Raw genomic sequence first — 21,225 nt, 5'->3', positions numbered from 1 at the left:
CATATTCACAGGTCTCTCATAATTCTACAGCTTTTGAGGAAGCTAGAATTGCAAGGGTGGTCAAAAATGCATGTTGTAAAATTACTTAAGACAGTTTCAATATCTATTCCTTGTGAAATGGCATCAGACTGATACTTTCATATTCAACATAAGATTCACCATGGCAATTAAAAAAATTAACTATTATCCTTGTTATATTCATTAAAACTCAGATGTTACTTGCTATGTAAAACATTGTTCTATTAGATTTGCTTGTCTAATAATATCAAACTTAGATTTCATTGTAGGTGCCAGTATGTCATAAGGAAGATTCATTTATGTGAATCTTTACCAACATATTATTATTATTTATTTTTTTCTCAAAAGTTAATAGTAAAAATTCAGTTTGTTGAGTTAAAGGGAAAAAAAACCACATCAATGTTCAGAACACTTCTAATGGATGCAGTTACCTACGTTAAAAATTAAGCAGATAAAAACCACAAGACAATAAATCTTGAAGAGGTCACTTGTTTTCAGTGACCAGGAATTTCTATGACATTGTAATGAGATTCTATAAAAGTGCAATAGGCATTAAATATAACAATATATTTTACTGAAAATGATACTAAAAATATGTCCATCTACTGTCTCTCGAGCTTTTGTTTCTATTCTACTTATTATCCAGCTAAGTATTTGCAAATATGGTGCATAGTTGACATAATTTTTGGAACATAAACATACGAACAAAGAGAGCAATAGCATGAGAATTTTGCTTTCTGCCTCATACCTATGACAAGAATGATTTTTGGTCGAGGTCTAGTAGGATCAAAGACCTCATACTCCTCAATTAGCTCTGCAGTCTCAGAAAGGTCCGTGTCACTTTCTATGGAGAATTGATGAATTGGAGGAAGCCGATCATACCGACGATAAGGAAAGTTTGAATTTTCAGGCATTACTGCAAAAGAGTAAGATAACTTTGAAACGGAAAAAAAAAAGCACAATAAAACATTTTATGCACTTAACCAATTAGTTGAAGAAATTTTAAAATTAAATGATTCTGATTGTTTTCAACTGAGAGTAGATTCCTGTCCCCTTAAGCGGTCAGCAAACTCTTAAAGGGTCAGATAGTCTCCACCTGGGGCTTTGAGGGTCATAGAGTCTCATACTACAATTATTAATAGTTAGGAAAACAGTCTTAGATAATAAGTAAACAAGTGGATGTACTTGTGTTCCAATTAAACTTTGTTTATAAAAAACAAGCAGGAAGCCAGACTTGGCCCTCGGTTCGTAGGCTGCCAACCTCGGCCCTAGTGGAACATTAAGTTCGCCTAGTCTTGCTTGGTAGTTCACGTATATCTTGTTCTCCGAAAACGGTGCTCGCTAGAGTAGTGTACTGCACACCTTCACAACTTTCACAACCATATGCAGCTGCCCATGGAGATAATGCTAACATACAATGTTTCATTTATCCATAAATATAGATATGCAGTCACTATGATTCAGGTACTATGATGTCATTCCGTGGAACAGCTTGGTGGTATAATGCACAAAACCTTAAGGTGTTGTTACAAGGCAGAGAGTAGCAAACGTTTTCTACACTTGGAACATCTTTCATTGTCATTTAACTTTACTTTCCCAATATTTATTATCTTTAATCTCCTTGATTAAAAAATGTGACTATGAAGATTTAAATTTACATCTACAATAGTGACAAATATTTGCTATTTATTGTTAGACATGTTAGTATGTTGAGGATGGCTCAGTAGAAAAATAAAATAAGATGTAATCCTATCCTCACAGAGCTTACAATACAGAGCTTACATGCTTATTTTTGGTAGCAGTATGTATACCACGTTTGTTAAGTGCTAAAATGAATATCTCTATGGGAAACACCATAGGAGTTCAATGAATGAGTAGATCCATCTGGGCTGGAGTGGTATAAAAGAACTTTCAAAGGAGACAGGACTTGAACCTCGAAAGACTGAAACAGGTGATGAAATGTAGAAAGGATTTCTCAGTTGGGAGAAATAAAATACAAGACTCGAGTTGGAAATACAAATGACATATTCAAATAGACCAGAGGACAGAGCTGGCAAGCCCAAGTCAGGCACATGGCCTCAACCAGCTATTGATATTTGATTCATAGATCCTTCCTTCTTCATCATGGTCTGGTATTCAAGGAGGCAAAGAGAAGCTGTAACTACCCCAAAGGCAACAGCACAAAGGAGACAGAAAGTCACCTCCCCTTCCATGAGAAATCTGGTTAAGGGCATCACTGGACTTTAGCATGGCATAATGCTCACATCTCTCCAGGGGATGCTGATCAGGCAGAACTTTTCATTTTCTGTTCATACAATAAATGAGGTCATTGACTACTGACTCATGGGACTCACTTTATTTACAAGAAAAGAGTGAGGTTGTCTACAGATGACAGTGGGTATTCTTTAGAAAATTCTGGGAAGGGCTATGTCAGTAAAGGCACTAACAATATTATCCTGTTCTGCCTTGAAATTGAATTGCTTCATCCAACACAGGGCACCACTTTTTATCCTTGACTATTTTCTTCCCTCACTCTTCACATGTGTCCCCATAGACTTACCTCTAAAACATATCTGTAACACAGTTTTTTTTTTTTTTTTCTGTGTCTCCACTAATACAACTATTCCCCAAACTACCATCATCTACCCAGACTACTGCAATAGACCCCTACTGGTTGCTTGCTTTCACACTTGGCAAAAAGTCCATTGCTTGAAATACTCTTTCCTTACTGAGCCCATGGCTAACTGCTTCTTGTCACTCACATTTCAGTTTAAATGTCACCTCCTATAAGAGGACTTTACTGACATTTTAATCTGGGGCAGCCGCTCAGTTAGTTTCAAGGACATCGCCCCTTATAATAATGGTCTGCACAGCACATACCTCTTCACCATCTGAGAGGCCTCTAATTCATTTGTTGTTTGTCCTCTCCCGTTAGAAAAAGTTCCATGATAGCAGCAACTTAGCACACACATGGAGAAAAGCCAGAAGATGGGTAGGTAGTGTGTGGTCACAATGTGGAGGACTTTAATCACCAGGGTAAGGGTTTCAGCTTCAATCTGGTAGAAACCCAGTGGAGGCTTTTTTGGGGGTAGAGGAATGACATAATGAAATATGTTTTCCAGGAAAATAAATCTGGTGGTGGTTAGAATGGATCTGAGTAGGGAAAAACCAGGAGCAGAAAGAGTATAGCTAGAAGGCTGTTAAAGTGATTCACACAAGAGAAGTGAGGGCTTAGGTAAGAGGGGAACTAGGGGATATGGAAATGAGTGCTGGATATGAAGGACATGATTTGCATAAGGACATGATTTGGATTAGGATATGGGCTTCCCAGTTGGCGCTAGTGGTAAAGAACCTGCCTGTCAATGCAGGAGACATGAGTTCAGTCCCTGGATCGGGAAGACCTCCTAGAGGAGATCTTCTGCCATACTCTTCTGGAGGAGGGTATGGCAATTCACTCTAATATTCTTGCCTGGAGAATCCCATGGACAGAGGAGCTGGTGGGCTACAGTCCAAAGGGTAGCATAGGTTGGACATGACTGAAGCGACTTAGCGCACATGCAAACATGAGAGATCAGTGAAGGTGCCTGTTCAAAAACAACTGTCAGGTGAAAAGCCTAGGAGATAGGAACACACCGCATTTCATACTGTATCTTCCTGCCCTCTCTTTAATGTTCCAGAAATACTGGGCTTCTCTCCTTCCTGTCTTTATCCAGGCCTCTCCTATGTCAAGTATTTCTATTCTCTGTTCCCTAGTACACTCTCAATCTCCTCCATCCTTTTCTATCTGACACCTACTCAGCTTTCTGTCTCTTATATTAGCATATCAGGTCTTCTAGGAAGACTACCTTGAATCTAGCCAAGGATGGATCCACCTGCCTTGTTAATATCAGCATATGGTATTTCCTAGAGCAGTCACTGCGCTTCTAATTACATAGTTAATGCTTGGCTTCATCCTACACTGTAAGCTCCGTGAGGGCATGTGCCATGTTTGTTCTTTCTTGGAGGCTACACAACCTCAGTCTTAAAAGCGTGTCTGACACATAGCAGTACTCAATACAGGGTTATTTTATAGCTCAACTGACTTATTGACTGACTCCATGGAAATAAGAAAAGGAGGGTCGTTTTGAAGCAAATATGATATGTTTAGTTTTTGACATGTTCAGTAAAGATGACAATGAGATATTCCAAAAGAAAAGTTCTATGGACATTTGGAGCTATGGGACCAAAACTCTTAATTTATGAGTGATCGTTTGTTCAGTTGTACATACACTGCAAAAAAATGGATGCTCATCTCACATTTATAGTATAACAGTTTAAAGAACTGTCAGCTAATAATTTATCCTTGTTTTATATTTTTACTTAGAAAAGTAAATTGCTTAAAAATTATTAAAATGATTTATTTCACAGAATAATTTTTCATGATAATTATATATTAGCATAGCTCTGTCAATATTTCAGCAAAAATGCACAAATCACTTTTTATTTCTAGAAATAATGACAACACTTTAAGTTACAGGGAAGTTAGCAATACTGTTTATTTTTTAACAATGTATTCTATAAATGACAGTTAAAAACCTATAGAGCACAAACTTGTATAGCATTTCATAAAATAAAATTTTATTATTTCAGGATTCATCAGTTTAGAAACTATTTTCTGCCTTTTAGGCTATGTTCCAGATATCAGACAGTGTGATATAACATTCCGGTTTCCATAGTATGTGAAAGCTTTTATTTGATGATTAAGTAAAAGATTTCTAAGTGGGAATTCTGGTAAAGTGTCAATAGGTATGGAGAGTCTAAAATTAACAAGCAATTTCAATTTTAATGAAAGTTACACCTACATTTTCCATTCCTATTGTAGCTCATTCTGCTAATTGAGGGTTCCAAAATGGTCATCAGTGGGTCCAACGCAGCCCCATAGATGTGCTTTGTTCATCTTGATGTTTTCCCCAAATTTGTGCTTGACTGCCTTTAGACAATGACTGTTCCCTCTAGTCTTGTTCTCCAGTTTCACCATATCCCCACCATTGTCTACTACATACTTGGCCTGCATGGCTTCTATATATAATGAAGACAAGTGATAGTATAAAATAGAAGCATTCAAATTTCATTTTGCTACAAAGTGCTAGTTTATACAACCAGTCTGAGAGCAGCTTTTCGATCAGGTGAATGTCACATCCTCTTAGAGCTACATTTGAAAGCATAAACATATCTTAGACTAAGTCCAGTAATATTTAAGGTTTGTAGTGCTTAAAGGTTTAAAAAGAAATTCCCCATATTTGTCACTTGATTTAACAAGGGCAGAGGGCATGTATTTAACATTGAGCTAGATACAAATATATTATGACATTCTGGGAAGGAAATTAGCCCTTTGGGGAAGGTGTATGAACCCTTCAAGCTCACAGAAATATCATTGTGTTCCCTTAAGCAGTAATTTCCTAAGTGGTCTGCCACCGTGATAACTGCCTACAGGTGCTCTTTTGAACATTGAAACCTAAATGACCTAGAGGAGCTCCTGCATGGACCGAGAAGTCTTCTCCTCTCTGGAGATATTTCTGAGACAATAGCATTTCTGCTTTTTCTTCTTGCTTGTGTTTCTTAAAAATTAATACACTATGACTCCTCCCCGTGTTCAAATAAAATTTAAGGTTGTCAAGGGAAGATGTTGTTGTTGTTTAGTCATTGTGTCTGACTCTTTGCAACCCTATGGACTATGGCTCTCCTGTCCATGGAATTTTCCATGGCAAGAATGCTGGAGTGGGTTGCCATTTTCTTCTCCAGGGGATCTTTTCAACTCAGGGATTGAACCCAGTGTCTCCTGCATTGGCAGGTGGGTTCTTTACCACTAAGCCACCAGGGAAGCCCCAATGGTAAGATAAAACAAACTAAAATGTATTTCCCCTTGTATTTATTGCAAATAGAATTGTCTCTGTTTCAAATTCTGTCTGCATAATTAAAACTTTTCTAGGTACAATTTTTAAGAATGGTTTAAATTTTGAAAATAGAATGATTTGGGCCACTGGGAAAGAATTAATTGGCTTCTTCTGATTGGAACTGATTCCACTTTGCAAATACTATTGTATTTCTCAATTTTATCTGGAGCCTAAAAGGCTGCTTGGCTGATGTTGAATTAATTTTGATAAACACAAATTTTGGAAAGCTAGAATACCATGAATCTCCTCTAGTGAACTCCAGTTCTTAGTTCCAAATTATTCCTAAAATTGTTAAACAAGTTTATGCATCCCATTTCTTTCATAGCACCCAAATGCCTAATCTCATGCTTTGCATTCAGTACCTGCTAAATAAATCCTTCTTGAGTTAACTAGTATAAACTTTACATACATTTATGCAGATACATTAACATGAATTTGGAAACACAGCAACCAGTTAAATCTCTTCTTAGTTAATAAAAATGTTATAGTTATTAATAACTATCAATTTTGTCTGTCATCTACTCATTTATTTGGAAAAGTCTTATTGCAATTTTAAGAAAAATTCAGTTTGTTAATGTAATTCATTTTACAAAATAATGAAGTCAGTAAAAAATTTCATTAAGCTTTTAGTGAAGTACTGGACAATGGTATATAATTGTGTTTGTCTTATCATAGAGGAGATTAGAATTAGTAACAGAGAGAAATTAGTCCTGTTTCAGGACCAAATATCCTTTCAAGCATTTGAAAATCTATTAAATTAAATCACTGCCTACAGTTTATATGTTATGTTTTAAAGAATATTGCTATAAATATAAACTATTATTCTACATATACATTACCATTTCTTAGGAAGGATCTCCGTGACTGTCCTCCATTGAGTGGAGGTAAAGTCTTCTTCTCCTGGCTTACAAATGTATCCCATTTCACCTTGTCACATCCCCCTAATTCCTTTACTTTCTGTAAACAACTTTCCAAGTATTCTACTGGGTCTTCAGGCTTCGAACACATCAGTCCATTCAAAAGGCTCTGAAATATAACAACAAAATACGTCCACATAAAATATGTTTTTAAACCACCTTTGTCAAAATAGTGTATATCCCATCTTTAAATTCTGGGTTGTTAGGATTCTTTGCATTTTTTAAATAAACAATTTGAGTTGAAATTATTCTCTTACTGAGTAATTAAAACAGCCCCTTAAATTCTTGACCAGTTAGTTTTCAGCTCAGCATTCTCTGTCCTTTAAACAATTAAGGCAAAAAAACAAAACAAAAACAATGAGGGCAACTGCAATGTTTAAAATGGATGAACTCTATCAATATGAGATTAAGTACAGTGTGTAAAAATGCCCCAGTCATGATTGATTCCATTCCTACCCATCCTTAAAGTCTCCAAGCCTCAGTTGCAGAGGGTGATTTATGGAATGAAACACCTGGAACATAGTAAATAATAAACATTGATGGTTTTAATCACCATCATAATCATCATCAGAAAGTCCCCACTGAGCCCTTGGGTTGGCTTGCAGACCCCTTCTTTGGTGTTCATTGTACCCAGAAAAAACTCTTACCTGTCATTCATACTAAAACCATCAGCTTATGTTTTGGTCTTCTCTTCTAACCTATAAAATCTTCAACAATACAGTGTGGGTCTTATTTATTTCTCACTAGCCAGCCTCTGACACTTTTCCTTGCACATGGGAGGTACATCCTGGACTGTTCTCTAATCAGAAAAAAAAATACACTCAAAATATAAAGGCTGACTCCAAAAAATCTATTTGATATATAATAAGTCACTACAATGTGTATATTTCAATATGTAATTGAAATTATAGAAGAAAGCCTGGTGTCTGATATGTCACAAGTATTAATTTCTATAAATGCTACAGATTTGGAAATGTTCATTCCTGGGAACTGAACTGATGTGAAAGTTTTCTTTTGGAGTATCTTATGGAAAGCATTGAGGATTATTATCACTGTTATTAATAAACAAAACATACACTCTTTGAAAGGCTAACAGCTTTTCTAAATACAGCACTTTATTTTCAAATTATTCTTGTGCGAGTTGCTCAAAATGGTAGGCAGTCTCTACCAGGTACATTAATCCTCTGAAACCCTAAGTAATATGGGTTAGAATGTTCAATCTGAGGAGTTCAACTGCAGAGGGAGTGGAAAAAATGAATTTGGGCATACATACACACACACACACACACACACACACACACACACATTGCGTTTAACTCCTCACATTCCTCCTACATTAACATAGCTAACTCCGTGACAGGGCTTACTCTACATCTTACTGTATATCTGTGTGCTTTAGCTTACTTAATGCACTTTTAGTCCTATGTGGCATTGTTATCCTCATTCATAGACTAGGAACTCAGGGTTCAGAGATGTTAGTGAATTGACCTAGGTTACTCAGCTAGAAACTCGTAGGCCTAGGATTCCAACTCAGTGGTTTTGATTTCCTATATTCCTCTCCCTACATCTTGTAAAAACATATATGGGATAAAAAGAAAGTGCCAGAAAATCTGTGCCCCATAGGTAATCCAACTGCAATTTGAGTCATTCAAGATTGAAAGTGAAAGTGAAAGTCACTCAGTCATGTCTGACTCTTTGCGACCCCATTGACTATACAGTCCATAGAATTCTCCAGGCCAGAATATTGGAGTGGGTAGCCTATCCCTTCTCCAGCGGATCTTCACAACCCAGGGATCAAACCCAGGTCTCCTGCATTGCCGGCGGATTCTTTACCAACTGAGATTAGACCTTTAAATTTTTTACCCCTCAGTTCAGTCGCTCAGTCATGTCCAGGTCTTTGCAACCCCATGGACTGCAACATGCCAGGCCCCACTGTCCATCACCAACTCTTGGCCATTGAGTCAGTGATGCCATCCAACCGTCTTATCCTCTGTCATCCCCTTCTGCTCCTGCCCTCAATATTTCCCAGCATCAGGATCTTTTCCAATGAGTCAGTTCTTTGCATCAGGTGGCCAAGTTGGAGTTTCAGCTTCAGCATCAGTCCTTCCAATGAATATTCAGGACTGATTTCCTTTAGGATTGACTGGTTTGATCTCCTTGTAGTCCAAGGGATTCTCAAGAGTCTCCTTCAATACCACAGTTCAAAAGCATCAATCCTTTGGCACTCAGCTCTCTTTATAGTCTAACTCTAACATCCATACATGACTACTGGAAAAACCATAGCTTTGACTAGATGGAACTTTATCAGCAAAGTAATGTCTCTGCTTTTTAATATGCTGTCTAGGTTGGTCATAGCTTTTCTTCCAAGGAGCAAGCGTCTTTTAATTTCATGGCTGCAGTCACTATCTGCAGTGATTCTGGAGCCCAAAAAGATATAATCTGTCACTGTTCCCATTGTTTCCTCATCTATCAGCCACAAAGTGATGGGACTGGATGCCATGATCCTAGTTTTTTGAATGTTGAGTTTTAAGCCAACATTGAGTTTTTATCCCTTTTATTGCCCTAAAATGAGTGAACATACTCAATGAAGAATTTTTTGCTGGAAAATATATGTCTCCACCCTTTCTAACCGAATCTGACTCCAAAAGGGGTACAGATATCAGAAGCGGGAATGAGGTCCACTCCTTCATAGATAATTTAAATCTTTTCTTCTAATAGTCACCATCAGGGATCCAAAACAACGAGCAGATATTATTTTACTCAGTCTATTTGAGCTAACCCTCTGAGAACTTGAGTAATCTATTTTGACTTTCCCCAGTATTCAAATGGATTGCCAAATCTCTGCTCTAAGGCACAATGACACAAGATCAATATACATACCATAAAGTTAACTAGAGTTAAGATTTCATGACAGAATTAGGGAAAAGTGATTTTTGCCGTAAACATTTAATCTAGAAATGGAAACACATCCCAAACTTGAACCTATCCTTTTAGTTCATGTGACGTCTCATGTCAAAAAGAAATCTGAAATGTCAGTAAGATACAGATTGTTCCTTGACAATATTTAGATTCAATAATCATTCTCTTGGTCTACAATGGTGTCTAGTATCTGCAACTGTGTCCAATGTTTTGGGTTTGATAGATATGTAATTGAAACTTTATATACCTAGAAACTTTATATAGGTACCCATATTGCATTTTTGAGGGATAAAATCCAGTTTGGAAACTCAAAGCATTTGGTTTTGCTATCTACATTCATCACATGGAGAACTGCCAAGTTTTACTTTTCTCTTGCCCTACGAGCAGCACAGATTCTTCTTACAGGAAGGAGCCTTTGGAGGTCACCAGCAGTCTCCTTCCATCTTCGTGTTGCCTGGGATTGCATTTAAGCACTCTATAATTCTGTATTTCACCTAAGCAAGTTGACTTCCTTTTCTGGGTGTGTACTATTTTGTAACCTCCCATTCATATGCAGAAAAGCCAAGGAAAAGCATAACACCTGAACAAAAGCACCTGCCATTGCTTGTTCGCATAAACAGTGTAGATTTTCATGTACAAACGATCAAAATTCTCTGCAGTTACCAAGGAGAAAAACAGTACCCACATTTATAAAGAAAATAGGAGCACTATTTAAGTGGCACTTTGCAATCAGGTGACCCTCCTGCAGATGCTTCTAATTACTCTTTTAGGAATGACACTGATGTCAGTAGTAGTATTTATGGACAAAACCCTTCAGCTCTTCATCCCCATGTTTACTTTTTGAAGATAGAAACAAAGAAAATTCTTAAGAATCCTACAAACCCTCAAGACCTGTCCTTATGCAACATCTCCTGATTATTTTCAAATATTAGTGACACATTTGCTAGACTTGAGTTTCACGCACCAGGCTTGCGCTTAGTGGGTGATTTACCTGGATATCTTGTTTTCAGATAGACCTGAAATCGGTGGCTTAAGAGGTGAGTTAAAAAGGAAGATCTGTAATTATGGAGGTCCATTTAAAGACAATTTGGGAAAACAGAGGCAAAATTATTTTTCCAAGTGGTGTTATAAAATTCCTTTTAGCAGAACAACCCCCCTCAAATAGGAGAAAGAGCAATGCACGCCTTCTAGTTTACTAATTAGTCTATAGTCTATCATCTTTCAGAAATGGGGAACCTGGTTTCAGGACTTGCTCTGTGAAGCCTGGCTTGCTTCCATTTTTTTCCCTTAACCTAAGTAAAAACACAGGATTAAGGAATGTTTTAAAATTCAAATACAGAGAGAAGGAAAGGAAGCAAAACAACTCGGGAGGTTGGCTGTCATTTAGAACTAACCAAGGTTCTAGTTCATCCTCCAGCTTCCTCTCCCGCATTCTCAAAGTGTCCCCCATCCCCCGGGGGCCCTGGTGCAGATGCTGCTGTGATGCGGTGGGAAGAAGACAGAGCAACAGGAGTCACGCCCGCCTCGCCACTCCCTCTAGGACTGGCTTTCTCTAGGTGGGTTGGTTAAGGCGGGCGAAAGCTATGGGCTGGGGAGGTGAGGAAGGAGAACCATCTATCTCTTCCAAGACGACGGGAAAACGTGCTCTGCAGTTCATTCACCGAAAGCGCAGAGCAGCGCTGGGTGACTGCCACCCGGGAGGTAGCGCTGCCTTTGATGGGTTTGGATTTGTTTTTTTTGCATCTTCATCCCTCTCCTCCAAGCTATCCCTTGTCCGGGCCCCTTTCATCCTCACTTCCGAGTCAACGCTGGGGTCCCGACCCTCGGCGCGCGGAGGGACTGGGACTCTGGAACCCTCGGTTCAGAGTCCTTGCTCGCTGCTAGGCGCCAGGGTACCCACCTGGCCTGATCCTCGCCCCCGGAGTGCGCGGCCGGCCGCTGCCAGCAGCCCACCCTGGGAGTCCACATCGGAGGGATGCGCGGGGGGCAGCCTGCTTTCAGAACCAGTTTGAAGACTGAAACTTGATTTTCGAGATGGGGGCTTCTGAGCCCAGCCACCCGACAAGAGCCGAGCCATCCAAGGACCCAGCAATCCGCCAGAAAGGCAGCTACCCCAGGGCAAGCGGGCGAGCAAGCTTCTGCAAGCGCCCTCACTTGCGTGCCCCTCTTCTTCAAGGTGGGACGGGGCGCGGCTTCCTCACCCAGAACCTCGGGGATGCCCTGCCCCGATCTCCCCGCCCGTCTCTGCCAGACCTAGCCCCCTACCTCGAAAAGCTGAGGGATTTCTCTCCGGGCCAGATACTCCTTGGCTTCGTTGGTGTTCATGGCTGCTTCGCGCGTGCCTTGGGGCGCAGACGGGAGGCTCCGGGGCTGCGGCGACCTGGGCCGGGGCCGGCGGTGTCAGTGCCGAGCACCGTGCAGCCCTCGCTTTCACGCGCAAACACTCACACGCTCGGCTCTGCCAGCTCAGGCCGGGCTCCCCTCCGCCTCTCCACGGGGACTGTGGTCTCAGCGCTCCCGCCGCCCGCGCCTCTGTGCTGGTCCCCGCGCCTGAGCTGCGGGCTCGGCGCCGCGGCTTCCCAGGTTCCAGGCTGCGCGGCCGCCAGGAGAGAGGCGGAGAGAGCGGAGGAGGGAGGACCGCGCGGCGGACGCCAGGCAGCAGCCCGCCCGCCTCTCCGGCTCCACACGCGGTGCTTTGCACCTCCCGAGCCCGGTCTGCGGCGGCGGCAGCGGCCAGTTACGCTGCGCGGGCGGTGCGGGGTGCGAGGGTGGGTACGGGTGCGCGCGGGGGGCTCGCAGTCACACCCCTCCGTATCACACTGCCACCCCGGCACCGTGCTTCCCTGCGTGCCGCCCCCGGGACGCGGCCACCTGGGATCAGGTGGCCAAAGGAGCAGAGTCCGGGTCTGTAGGAACCTGCGACCCTTTCCCTTCTACACACACACACACACACACACACACACACACACACACACACACACACACACGAGTTACTCCTGAATGCCCAAGAAACTCCCAGGAAGAAACCTAATTGCCACAGCATTTATGCTTTATTTCTAAAGTTACCGATCCTTCATAGGGAGCTGGGAGTGAGGAGTTCAAGGGAACTGATGGTGTGGACGCCATCCTCCTTACGATATTCCTACCCTTCAGGAAAGTTTCACCAGCTAGCCTCCAGTTTTTCCCTGTTAGTGTTACGAATCCTTACAGTGAAGCCGAAATTCTCCTTAACAGAAGGATTAGTAAGTAATCAACTAGTAATTACGTCTGTAGAGAGGAATGAGAAGGTGGAGAGGTGGGTGGTGGTGGAGAGTCGGAGATTACTTCAATTGGAAACGTGCTTAGTAGGTGGATGGGCGCCACCATTAATCTGATGGGAGGAATGTGCTGGTTGGTGAACCATGGGCCACTGGAGCACCCTGGGGTGGGTATGGGTGGATATGATGAAACAGCGTTTACTGGTCAAGTATCTTCTGTTACAAACCATTGTCAAGGTGCACCATCCTCCTCCCATCTCCCATGAGGACTCATTCCCCCCATTACGAGGTCAATTCATTGCCTGCTTGGAAGATGGTCCCTGTCACCCTGGGAACATGACATCTAGCTCTGTGCAAGGCCTGACACATGGGAGGGCTTGTCAGAGGAAAGAAGGCTCTGATAGGAATTGCTATCTGGGGTTGGGCCAGGGAGAGAGAGGACACCGCAACTGCTTCCAGAAATGTTGTCTGGATGTCCATTTCAAGTTCATCTCTGCAGATCTTTTCTTGGTTCTATTTCTGGTTACAGTAAAAACTGCTTCTCATGCCTTCACTATAGTGGCAGTTTCGTTTTATCCCATGGAGGGAGCTCAAGAATTAATTGAGTTTTATAAAGTAAACGAAGTTTTCTGAGGACTTGTGAAACCATGTGTCTTATGGTAGCCTTAAATGAGGCAGGTGTTCCATGGAAATTGGTTTCTGCCCTCAGAATATGCCATATCATTTGTAGTCCAGCTACTGACGCTCTCTACCTTGTTTAAGAGAGAGGGAGCATTGTCTGTTCTCTGCGCAACAGTGCTTGATAAGTACCAGAGTCCACAGCACGAAAGCTTAGCTTACATTATGAGCAGGTACAGCTGAGACGAAGCACCTAAGACTGAAGAGGCCACTTTCTGCAGGACCTTTCAAGTCACGCTTTATGGGCAAGAATCTGGCAGAACACAGCTTACATCTACTCTCCTAGGAAGGAATGGATCCTGAATGGATATGTGATTCTAAATGCACTTTAGTGTAGTCAGGCAAGGATGACCACTTGCTGGTATAAAAAGAGTGAATAAGAAAGACTGCATTGTACTGAATATTAGCCTGAAAAACATAGTAACTGGAGAGAAATATAAGGAATTTCCAGGTAGCCTTATGCACTGACAATCAGGGCTTTTTAGTATGTTCCAAATGTATGATAAAAGCAAGATAGTCACAATTTCTTTTGCAAAGGGAGTTGTAGTCTGTTAGGGAAGGGCTGTATGGGGGAACTATAATGCTTAAAAACCAGGCTGATGGTTTGGAAGAGAGGAAATAGGACAAGGAACAACAAATACATTCTTGCCATGGAAAAGCTGGCTCATCACTTCCTGCTGTGTGTATATATATCTATATGTATATATATATGGTAGGTATATAAAGTGTTCATGGCGCTTTGCCACTTGTTTACTTGGGGATATGTTGTTGCATGCTTCAACAAATCAGGATGCTTATTGCAGCCTAGTGTCTCCAGGCAGAATCTCTTCTCTCCCACGTTGTGCTAGGAGAGTGTGCTGGGTTATATAGCAGGGAATAAGGCAGACACAGTTCCTGCTATTTGGGCTTCCCCGGTAGCTCAGCTGGTAAAGAATCTGCCTGCAATGCAGGAGACCCCAGTTCGATTCCTGGGCTGGGAATATCCCCTGGAGAAGGGATAGGCTACCCTCTCTAGTATTCTGGCTTGGAGAATTCCATAGACTGTACGGTCCTTGGGGTCATAATGAGCTGGACATGACTGAGCGACTTTCACTTTCGAGGAATTCCTATTCTCCTGGGGAGTGTGTGTAAGAAGTGCAGATGGACAGTGAGCAAATAAGAATGCAGAAACAACATCAGATACTGATACATGAAGGGCAGATAAACAACTAATACCTGTCTCACCAAAGAGATAAGTGAGAACATATCAGATGTTGATAAATGTAATGATGAAAATCAAATATGCTTAACTGTTTATTTGAAGCAAGGAGGTGGAGTTCAAATTGTTCACTGGAAGCAGCAGAGGAAGTGGGAATAGCAATAACCTTTGAGGTGATAACTAGAACTTTCCAAAGGTCCAGACATTCTTAAGGAGGATCCTCTTGGTGGGACTGCTTCTCTGGCTCACTGCTGACACACAGGCTGTATCTCAGCAAAGGGCTGAACCTTGATCTGTTCTCATGAAGCATCTGTCTAAGAGTAGAGCCCATTGGCTCCATCCACACAAAGACGACTCAAGGGCCCTATGCCCAGGACAGCACTTCCCAACCCTCACAGAGATGGCTGGAGCCCCATGTTTAAATCCTCATATATTCGTAACAGACGTTTATGCCATCTATAATTTAAATGGGGCCAGTTTAACTGCAGGAAATTTTTACTGATGAAGTATCAAATATTTCTCATGCTATAGTTCCTCATCCCAGGAAAGGAACCCGAGAGGATCCTCCATAAGCACTTGGTTTAGTTGACAGTAATGATGTGATGACAAGTTTGACCATAACACAAAGTAAAAATTTGTTGAGTGCTCTAAGTCAGACATTGTGATAAGCACTTTATGAAGTATAATTTATTGTTGTGTTCAGTCGCTAAGTTGTGTCTGACTGTAATCCCATAGACTGCAGCAAGCCCAAGCTCCTCTGTCCTCCACTATCTCCCACAGTTTGCTGAAATACATGTCCATTGAGTCAGTGATGCTATCTAGCCATCTCATCCTCAACTGCTCTCTTCTCTCTTTGTTTTCAATCTTTCCCAGCATCAGGGTCTTTTCCAATGAGCTGGCTCTTCGCAGCAGGTGGCCAAGTTTTGGAGCTTCAGCATCAGTCCTTCCAATGAGTATTCAGGGTTGATTTCCTTTAGGATGGACTGGTTTGATCTCCTTGCTGTCCAAGGGACTCTCAAAAATCTTCTCCAGCACTACAATTCGAAAACATCAATTCTTCGGCGCTCAGCCTTCTTCACAGTCCAACTCTCACATCTATACATGACCACTGGAAAAACCATAGCCTTGACTATGCAGACCTTTGTTGGTAAAGTGATGTCTCAACTTTTTAATACATTGTCTAGGTTTATCATAGCTTTCCTTCCAAGGAGCAAGTGTCTTTTAATTTCATGGCTGTAGTCACTGTCCACAGTGATTTTGGAGCCCAAGGAAATAAATCTGCCACTGTTGTTACTTTTTACCTTTCTACTTGCCATGAAGTATATACAAAGTATGTTACATATGCCATATTTGATTCTTAAATCAACCTCTGAGATATGCATTGTTTTCATATATAAATGAAATAATTGATATTCAGAGAGCCTAATCCCCAGGTTATATTAGTAGATACCATGAGTCCAACTGCAAATCTCTATGCATCCTCATCCCTTCGAACATCATTATATCATGCCTTTCAAGGTTACAAAGGCCCTGCATGTGTGGGTGCTAGTTGCTTCAGTCATGTCTGACTCTGTTGTGACCCTGTGCACTGTAGCCCGCTAGGCTCCTCTGTTTATGGGATTTTCAGGCAAGGTTGCTGGAGTGGGTTGCCAGTACAAAGGCCTGCAACCATTTTTTATTTTGTACCTTTCAACGTTCATTGAGAGTCCTTCCATTCTTCTGTTCTTATTCCCTTCCTTCCTTTCTTTTCTCAGCAGATATTATTTTGTGTTTGAGGAGAAACTTGTATAATGACAAGTTTAACTCTATAGATTTTTCTAATTGCTCAAGGTCCTTTTCTATTTGAAAGATTTTTCGTGGTTCAGAGGTTGAACTCAACATTCCTATTTACTGAAATCATGAATGTTGAATTTCTCTCATTTTGTACAATCTCCCCCAACCAGTATCTCTCTCCTAATTATTTTATTTCCCTCACTAACTGACAACCCAATGGGCCATTTGTATTTTCAGAGCCATTTATAAATATAGAAAAAATTTTCTATATTGTGAATATAGGAAAAATCTAAATATACGAGATTCCCCACATTGTGTAATTGGCCTGATAAATATGCCACTTATTTACATGTTTTTTAAGAAAATCTTTCCGAGGCTTTTACTTTTTTGCAAATATGGAATGCACACACTGGTCTGTGGAATCTGGGGTAAATGCAAACTAAAATAATGGTGTGTAGCACAATTCTTCAGCCAAAGAGGAATTTCCCTATGCTCGGTTTCTTTTTTCCACACTGGCTGAGTAGCTGAGCCAGACACTTGGATTCTGGATCTCAAAGATCTCTAGGAATTCTTGTATCATTGGAGGTTAGAGATAAGAGATTGAAACTTCTCCTACAACATCTGAAAGTGTTAGGAAAATTTCCAAGTATATATTTTGTACACTAAGAACAGGAAAATCCTATATACTTATCTGTCTATTCATTAGTAACTACATTCACTGATCAAACAATTATGAAATAACTTTGTATGTTCCAGACCTGTGTTTGGACTTGGGAATATAAACAGCAAGGCTCAAGAGGCTCACTGCATGGTAGGAAGAGATGGGCTTGTAATACCTAAGTACCTGTACAGGTAAATGTAATATGTTTTAATAATATGATAGAAGTAGGTATGTGGAGGTAGGCTATTATGGTGGGGACTCAAAGGTTCATGACTTATAAAAATATGTATATTTTTTTTTTAAAAAAAGCACTTGGAAAGTTTAAAAGTAATCAGAACTCACATTCACTACTAGGGGAATGTAAACTTGCAGAACCACTTCAGAAACCTGGGAATACCTGTTCAAGCTAATGCATTTTTGCATTTACCAAAAGAATTTTCACAGAAGCACTGTTCCAAATAACCCCTAAACTAGAAGCTACTCCAATATTCACCAACAGTAGAACACATAAACTGTGTTAGGTTCACAAAAGCAGTGAGGATAAACAGTCTACAACTATATAGAACAACATGGATGAACCTCACAGACATAATATTGGGTAAACACCAGGCACAAAAAGATACAAGCTGGATGATTTCATTTTGAGCCTATGCTGTTAGAAATCAGGTCAGTGGCTAACCACAGGGGAATGAAGTGACAGAACTCAAGGATTGGGGGGATATGGTTCACGTTCTGATCCTTGATTTGGGTACAGATTGCATGGGTGTGCTCATCTTGTGAAAATGCATTCAGCTGCGCAAATAGAACTTGTGCTTCTCTGTATGTATATTACACTTCAATAAGGATCTATGTTGAAAACTGAAAGATGGTATAGTATGGGGTTCAAACCCAAGACCATCTCATTTTAAATCCCATGCCTGCCTAACATTTCCATGTGAATTTATCATTTAATAAATAGATCAGAAGTGAATTTGCAATCCATTGCCCTTAGCCTGTGCTTTATTAATGCACCTAGAGTCAAACTGCGGCTATCAATACTGAGTCATTTGTAAGTAATAACTTGTTTACAGCTTAGACTCTCATTATAAGATTTTGAGGTTTTCATCAGCTTTTCAACATCAGAGACCGTGTTCTAGAAATCTTTATTTTCCCAGTGCTTTGGACAATGCCTGGCCTAAAATGGATACACATGAATGCAGGAATGAATTATCTATAGCTGTATGTATAGAATGCTTAGGACTCAAAGAAATTTAAAAAGATGCCCTAGCAGGAAAGGTAAACTTTCTAATATTTTTGGAAACAAATAAGCTTGAAACCTTTTAAAATTATACCATCATGACTTGAAAGGGTTAATATCATTTGTAGGGATTCTTGATTTACCACATGGGAGTTTAGATATTATGAAAATCCAGTTCAAACAATGTCTTCATTATGTCTATAAATGTAATGGTTTATACATACATAATTAGGATACACAAATTAGAATAAAAGTAGTGTTTTATGATAATTCATACAGGCAACTATTTCTTGAGTTCCTAGTATGTGTAGGCACTGTTGTGCTACTTGGCACATAGGCAAATAAAACACATGCATGGAACATGTATCTAAAAGGTGGAAACATTAAAATGCATATGTCAGAAATCATAAGTATATTATAGATTGTTAGAACATGATAAATACCATTGGCAAAAAATAAAAGCAGATGAAAGTAAGGAGGGCCAGAGGTCAGTTACAATTTAAAACTTATACAATTTTTAAAGGTTACTTTCCATTTACAGTTATTATAAAATATTGGCTATATTCCTCATGTTGTGCAATACATCCCTGAGCCTATCTTATACCCAACAATTTATACTTCCCAATCCCCTACCCTATATTGCCCCTCCCCTGTAACCATCAGTTTGTTCTCTATATTTGTGAGTCTGCTTCTTTTATGTCATATTCCCTAGTTGGTGTATTTTTTAGATTCCACATATAACTGATGTCATTCAGAAGAGCCTGGCAGACTACAGCCCACGAGGTTGCAAGACTTAGACACGGCTGAGCACACACACACATACACACATACTTGATTTACAATGTTGTGTCAGTTTTAGGTATACATATATCTATTCTTTCTCAGATTCTTTTCCCATATAGGTTGTAGAACATTGAGTAGAATTCCCTGTGTTATACAGTAGGTGCTTGTTGATTATTTTATATACTGTGTGCTATGTCACTTCAGTTGTGTTTGACTCTTTGCGACCCTATGGACTGTAGCTCACCAGGCTCCTCTGTCCATGCGATTCTCCAGGCAAGAATACTGGAGTGGGTTGCCTCGCCCTCCTCCAGATCTTCCCAGCCCAGGGATTGAACCAGCATCTCTTATATCTCCTGCATTGGTAGGCGAGTTCTTTACCGCTAGCGCCACCTTGTAGTGTGTTTATGTCAATCCCAACCTCCTAATTTATCCCTTCCCTCGCACCTTCCCCCTTTGGTAACTGTTAAGTTTATTTTCTGCCTGACTTTCATTTTGAAAGGCACATCTGTTTGCTAGTCTAGGGAATAGGGCAGAAGGGAAAGGTAGGAGCAGGGAGAACCGCTGGGAGGCTATGTGATTCAGATAAGAAACGAAGTCAGTACAGGCAACAAGAGCTGGTTAGATTCTAGGTATATTTTGGAGATAGAACAAGCAGAATCTTTGAACAGATTGCATGTGGTGTATGAGACAAAGAGAAAACATCCAGGATGACTTCATGTTTTTTGGCCTGGGGTTAGTAGGAGACTGTTAGCTAATTGGCTGCAGCAGCTTGCTAACTTAGAAAAGCAGATACATGGAAGGGAATTTTGACTAGCTCTGAAGGGGGCCTGGCACATGGTGAGTTTTCTCTGCTATTTAGTGACCACATTTCTCTTTTTCATCCACAACCTTTGGCTTACATGCAGCTGTCTGAGCTTATGTTAGGTTGAGGTGCATGTGGTATCAAATCAGCTTCTTGTGCAGCCATTGTTCAGTTGCTAAGTCATGTCCGACTCTGCGACCCCATGGACTGCAGCACACCAGGCTTCCCTGTCCTTCACCATCTCCCAGAGTTTGCTCAAATTCATGTCCATTGGGTCAGTGATGCTATCTAACCATCTCATCTTTGTGCAAGCAGAAGAGATTTCCACTTATTTCAGAAACATACTTGGAACTTGACGTTTTAGAATTTCAATGTCTATTCATCAGCATGACTATTTTACCTACCAACGGCAAATCTGTAATCCATCAAATTTTCACCAGTTAACCTAAATTTGCTACGATAAATAAGGAAACAACTTGAACTCCAAGCTGCCTCTAAATTAAAATGCTATAGCTAAAAACATAGAGAAGCATTTTTCATTTTGACTTAAATAAATATTCTGACAGAAGCTTTGAAGTAAAAGCTTTTTTGAATCTCATAGATGCCCCAGAGAAAAACAGATTTATGACATCTGTAGTTTTTTGTTTGCACAGAATGCAAATAACATATTTGTATTTCTATTATTCTTTTTTATCATTATGGAAAAATAGCGATTTTGTGAGCCTAGAGGCCTAAAATTTCTAAATCACACATAGGTGTCAGAACAAGTATGCCCTTCTAAATGTGTACATTGCTTATTTTTGTGTTTTCCTATGTATCTTATGAACAGTCTATTAGTAATACATACATTAATTAGCTTAGGATGAGTAAGATATAATCTTTCCATCCAAGGAGAAATGTGTTGTTTCTCAAGAGTCATAAGGCATTCATGTTGGTGTGCTAGAAATTTTAAACACTTACAGAATTTACCATCTGCTACTGTTTTTTAAAAATCTTTTTTCATTTAGCCACACTTTCTCTATTAACTGTTCTTCTATAATAAATTAATT

General features: G+C 40.3%; 1 protein-coding gene across 2 annotated transcripts in view; it reads right to left on the bottom strand.

Moving 5' to 3' along the window:
* Positions 1-12,560, bottom strand: part of AK5 (adenylate kinase 5) — a 266,202-nt gene extending 253,642 nt beyond the window's left edge. The window contains exons 1-3 of one of the 2 annotated variants that reach the window (XM_005678230.3): positions 12,053-12,560; positions 6,791-6,977; positions 767-934 (exon numbers count right to left, since the gene is read on the bottom strand). In XM_005678230.3, coding sequence (XP_005678287.1) covers positions 767-934; positions 6,791-6,977; positions 12,053-12,112 — 415 coding nt within the window. In that variant the 5' untranslated portion in view covers positions 12,113-12,560. The remainder of the gene's footprint in view (positions 1-766; positions 935-6,790; positions 6,978-12,052) is intronic. The other variant, XM_013962714.2, reaches the window with a different exon arrangement.

The sequence above is a fragment of the Capra hircus genome, chromosome 3 (assembly GCF_001704415.2).
Source record: "Capra hircus breed San Clemente chromosome 3, ASM170441v1, whole genome shotgun sequence".
Lineage (NCBI taxonomy): Eukaryota > Metazoa > Chordata > Mammalia > Artiodactyla > Bovidae > Capra > Capra hircus.
This window is presented reverse-complemented; position numbering and strand designations above follow the sequence as displayed.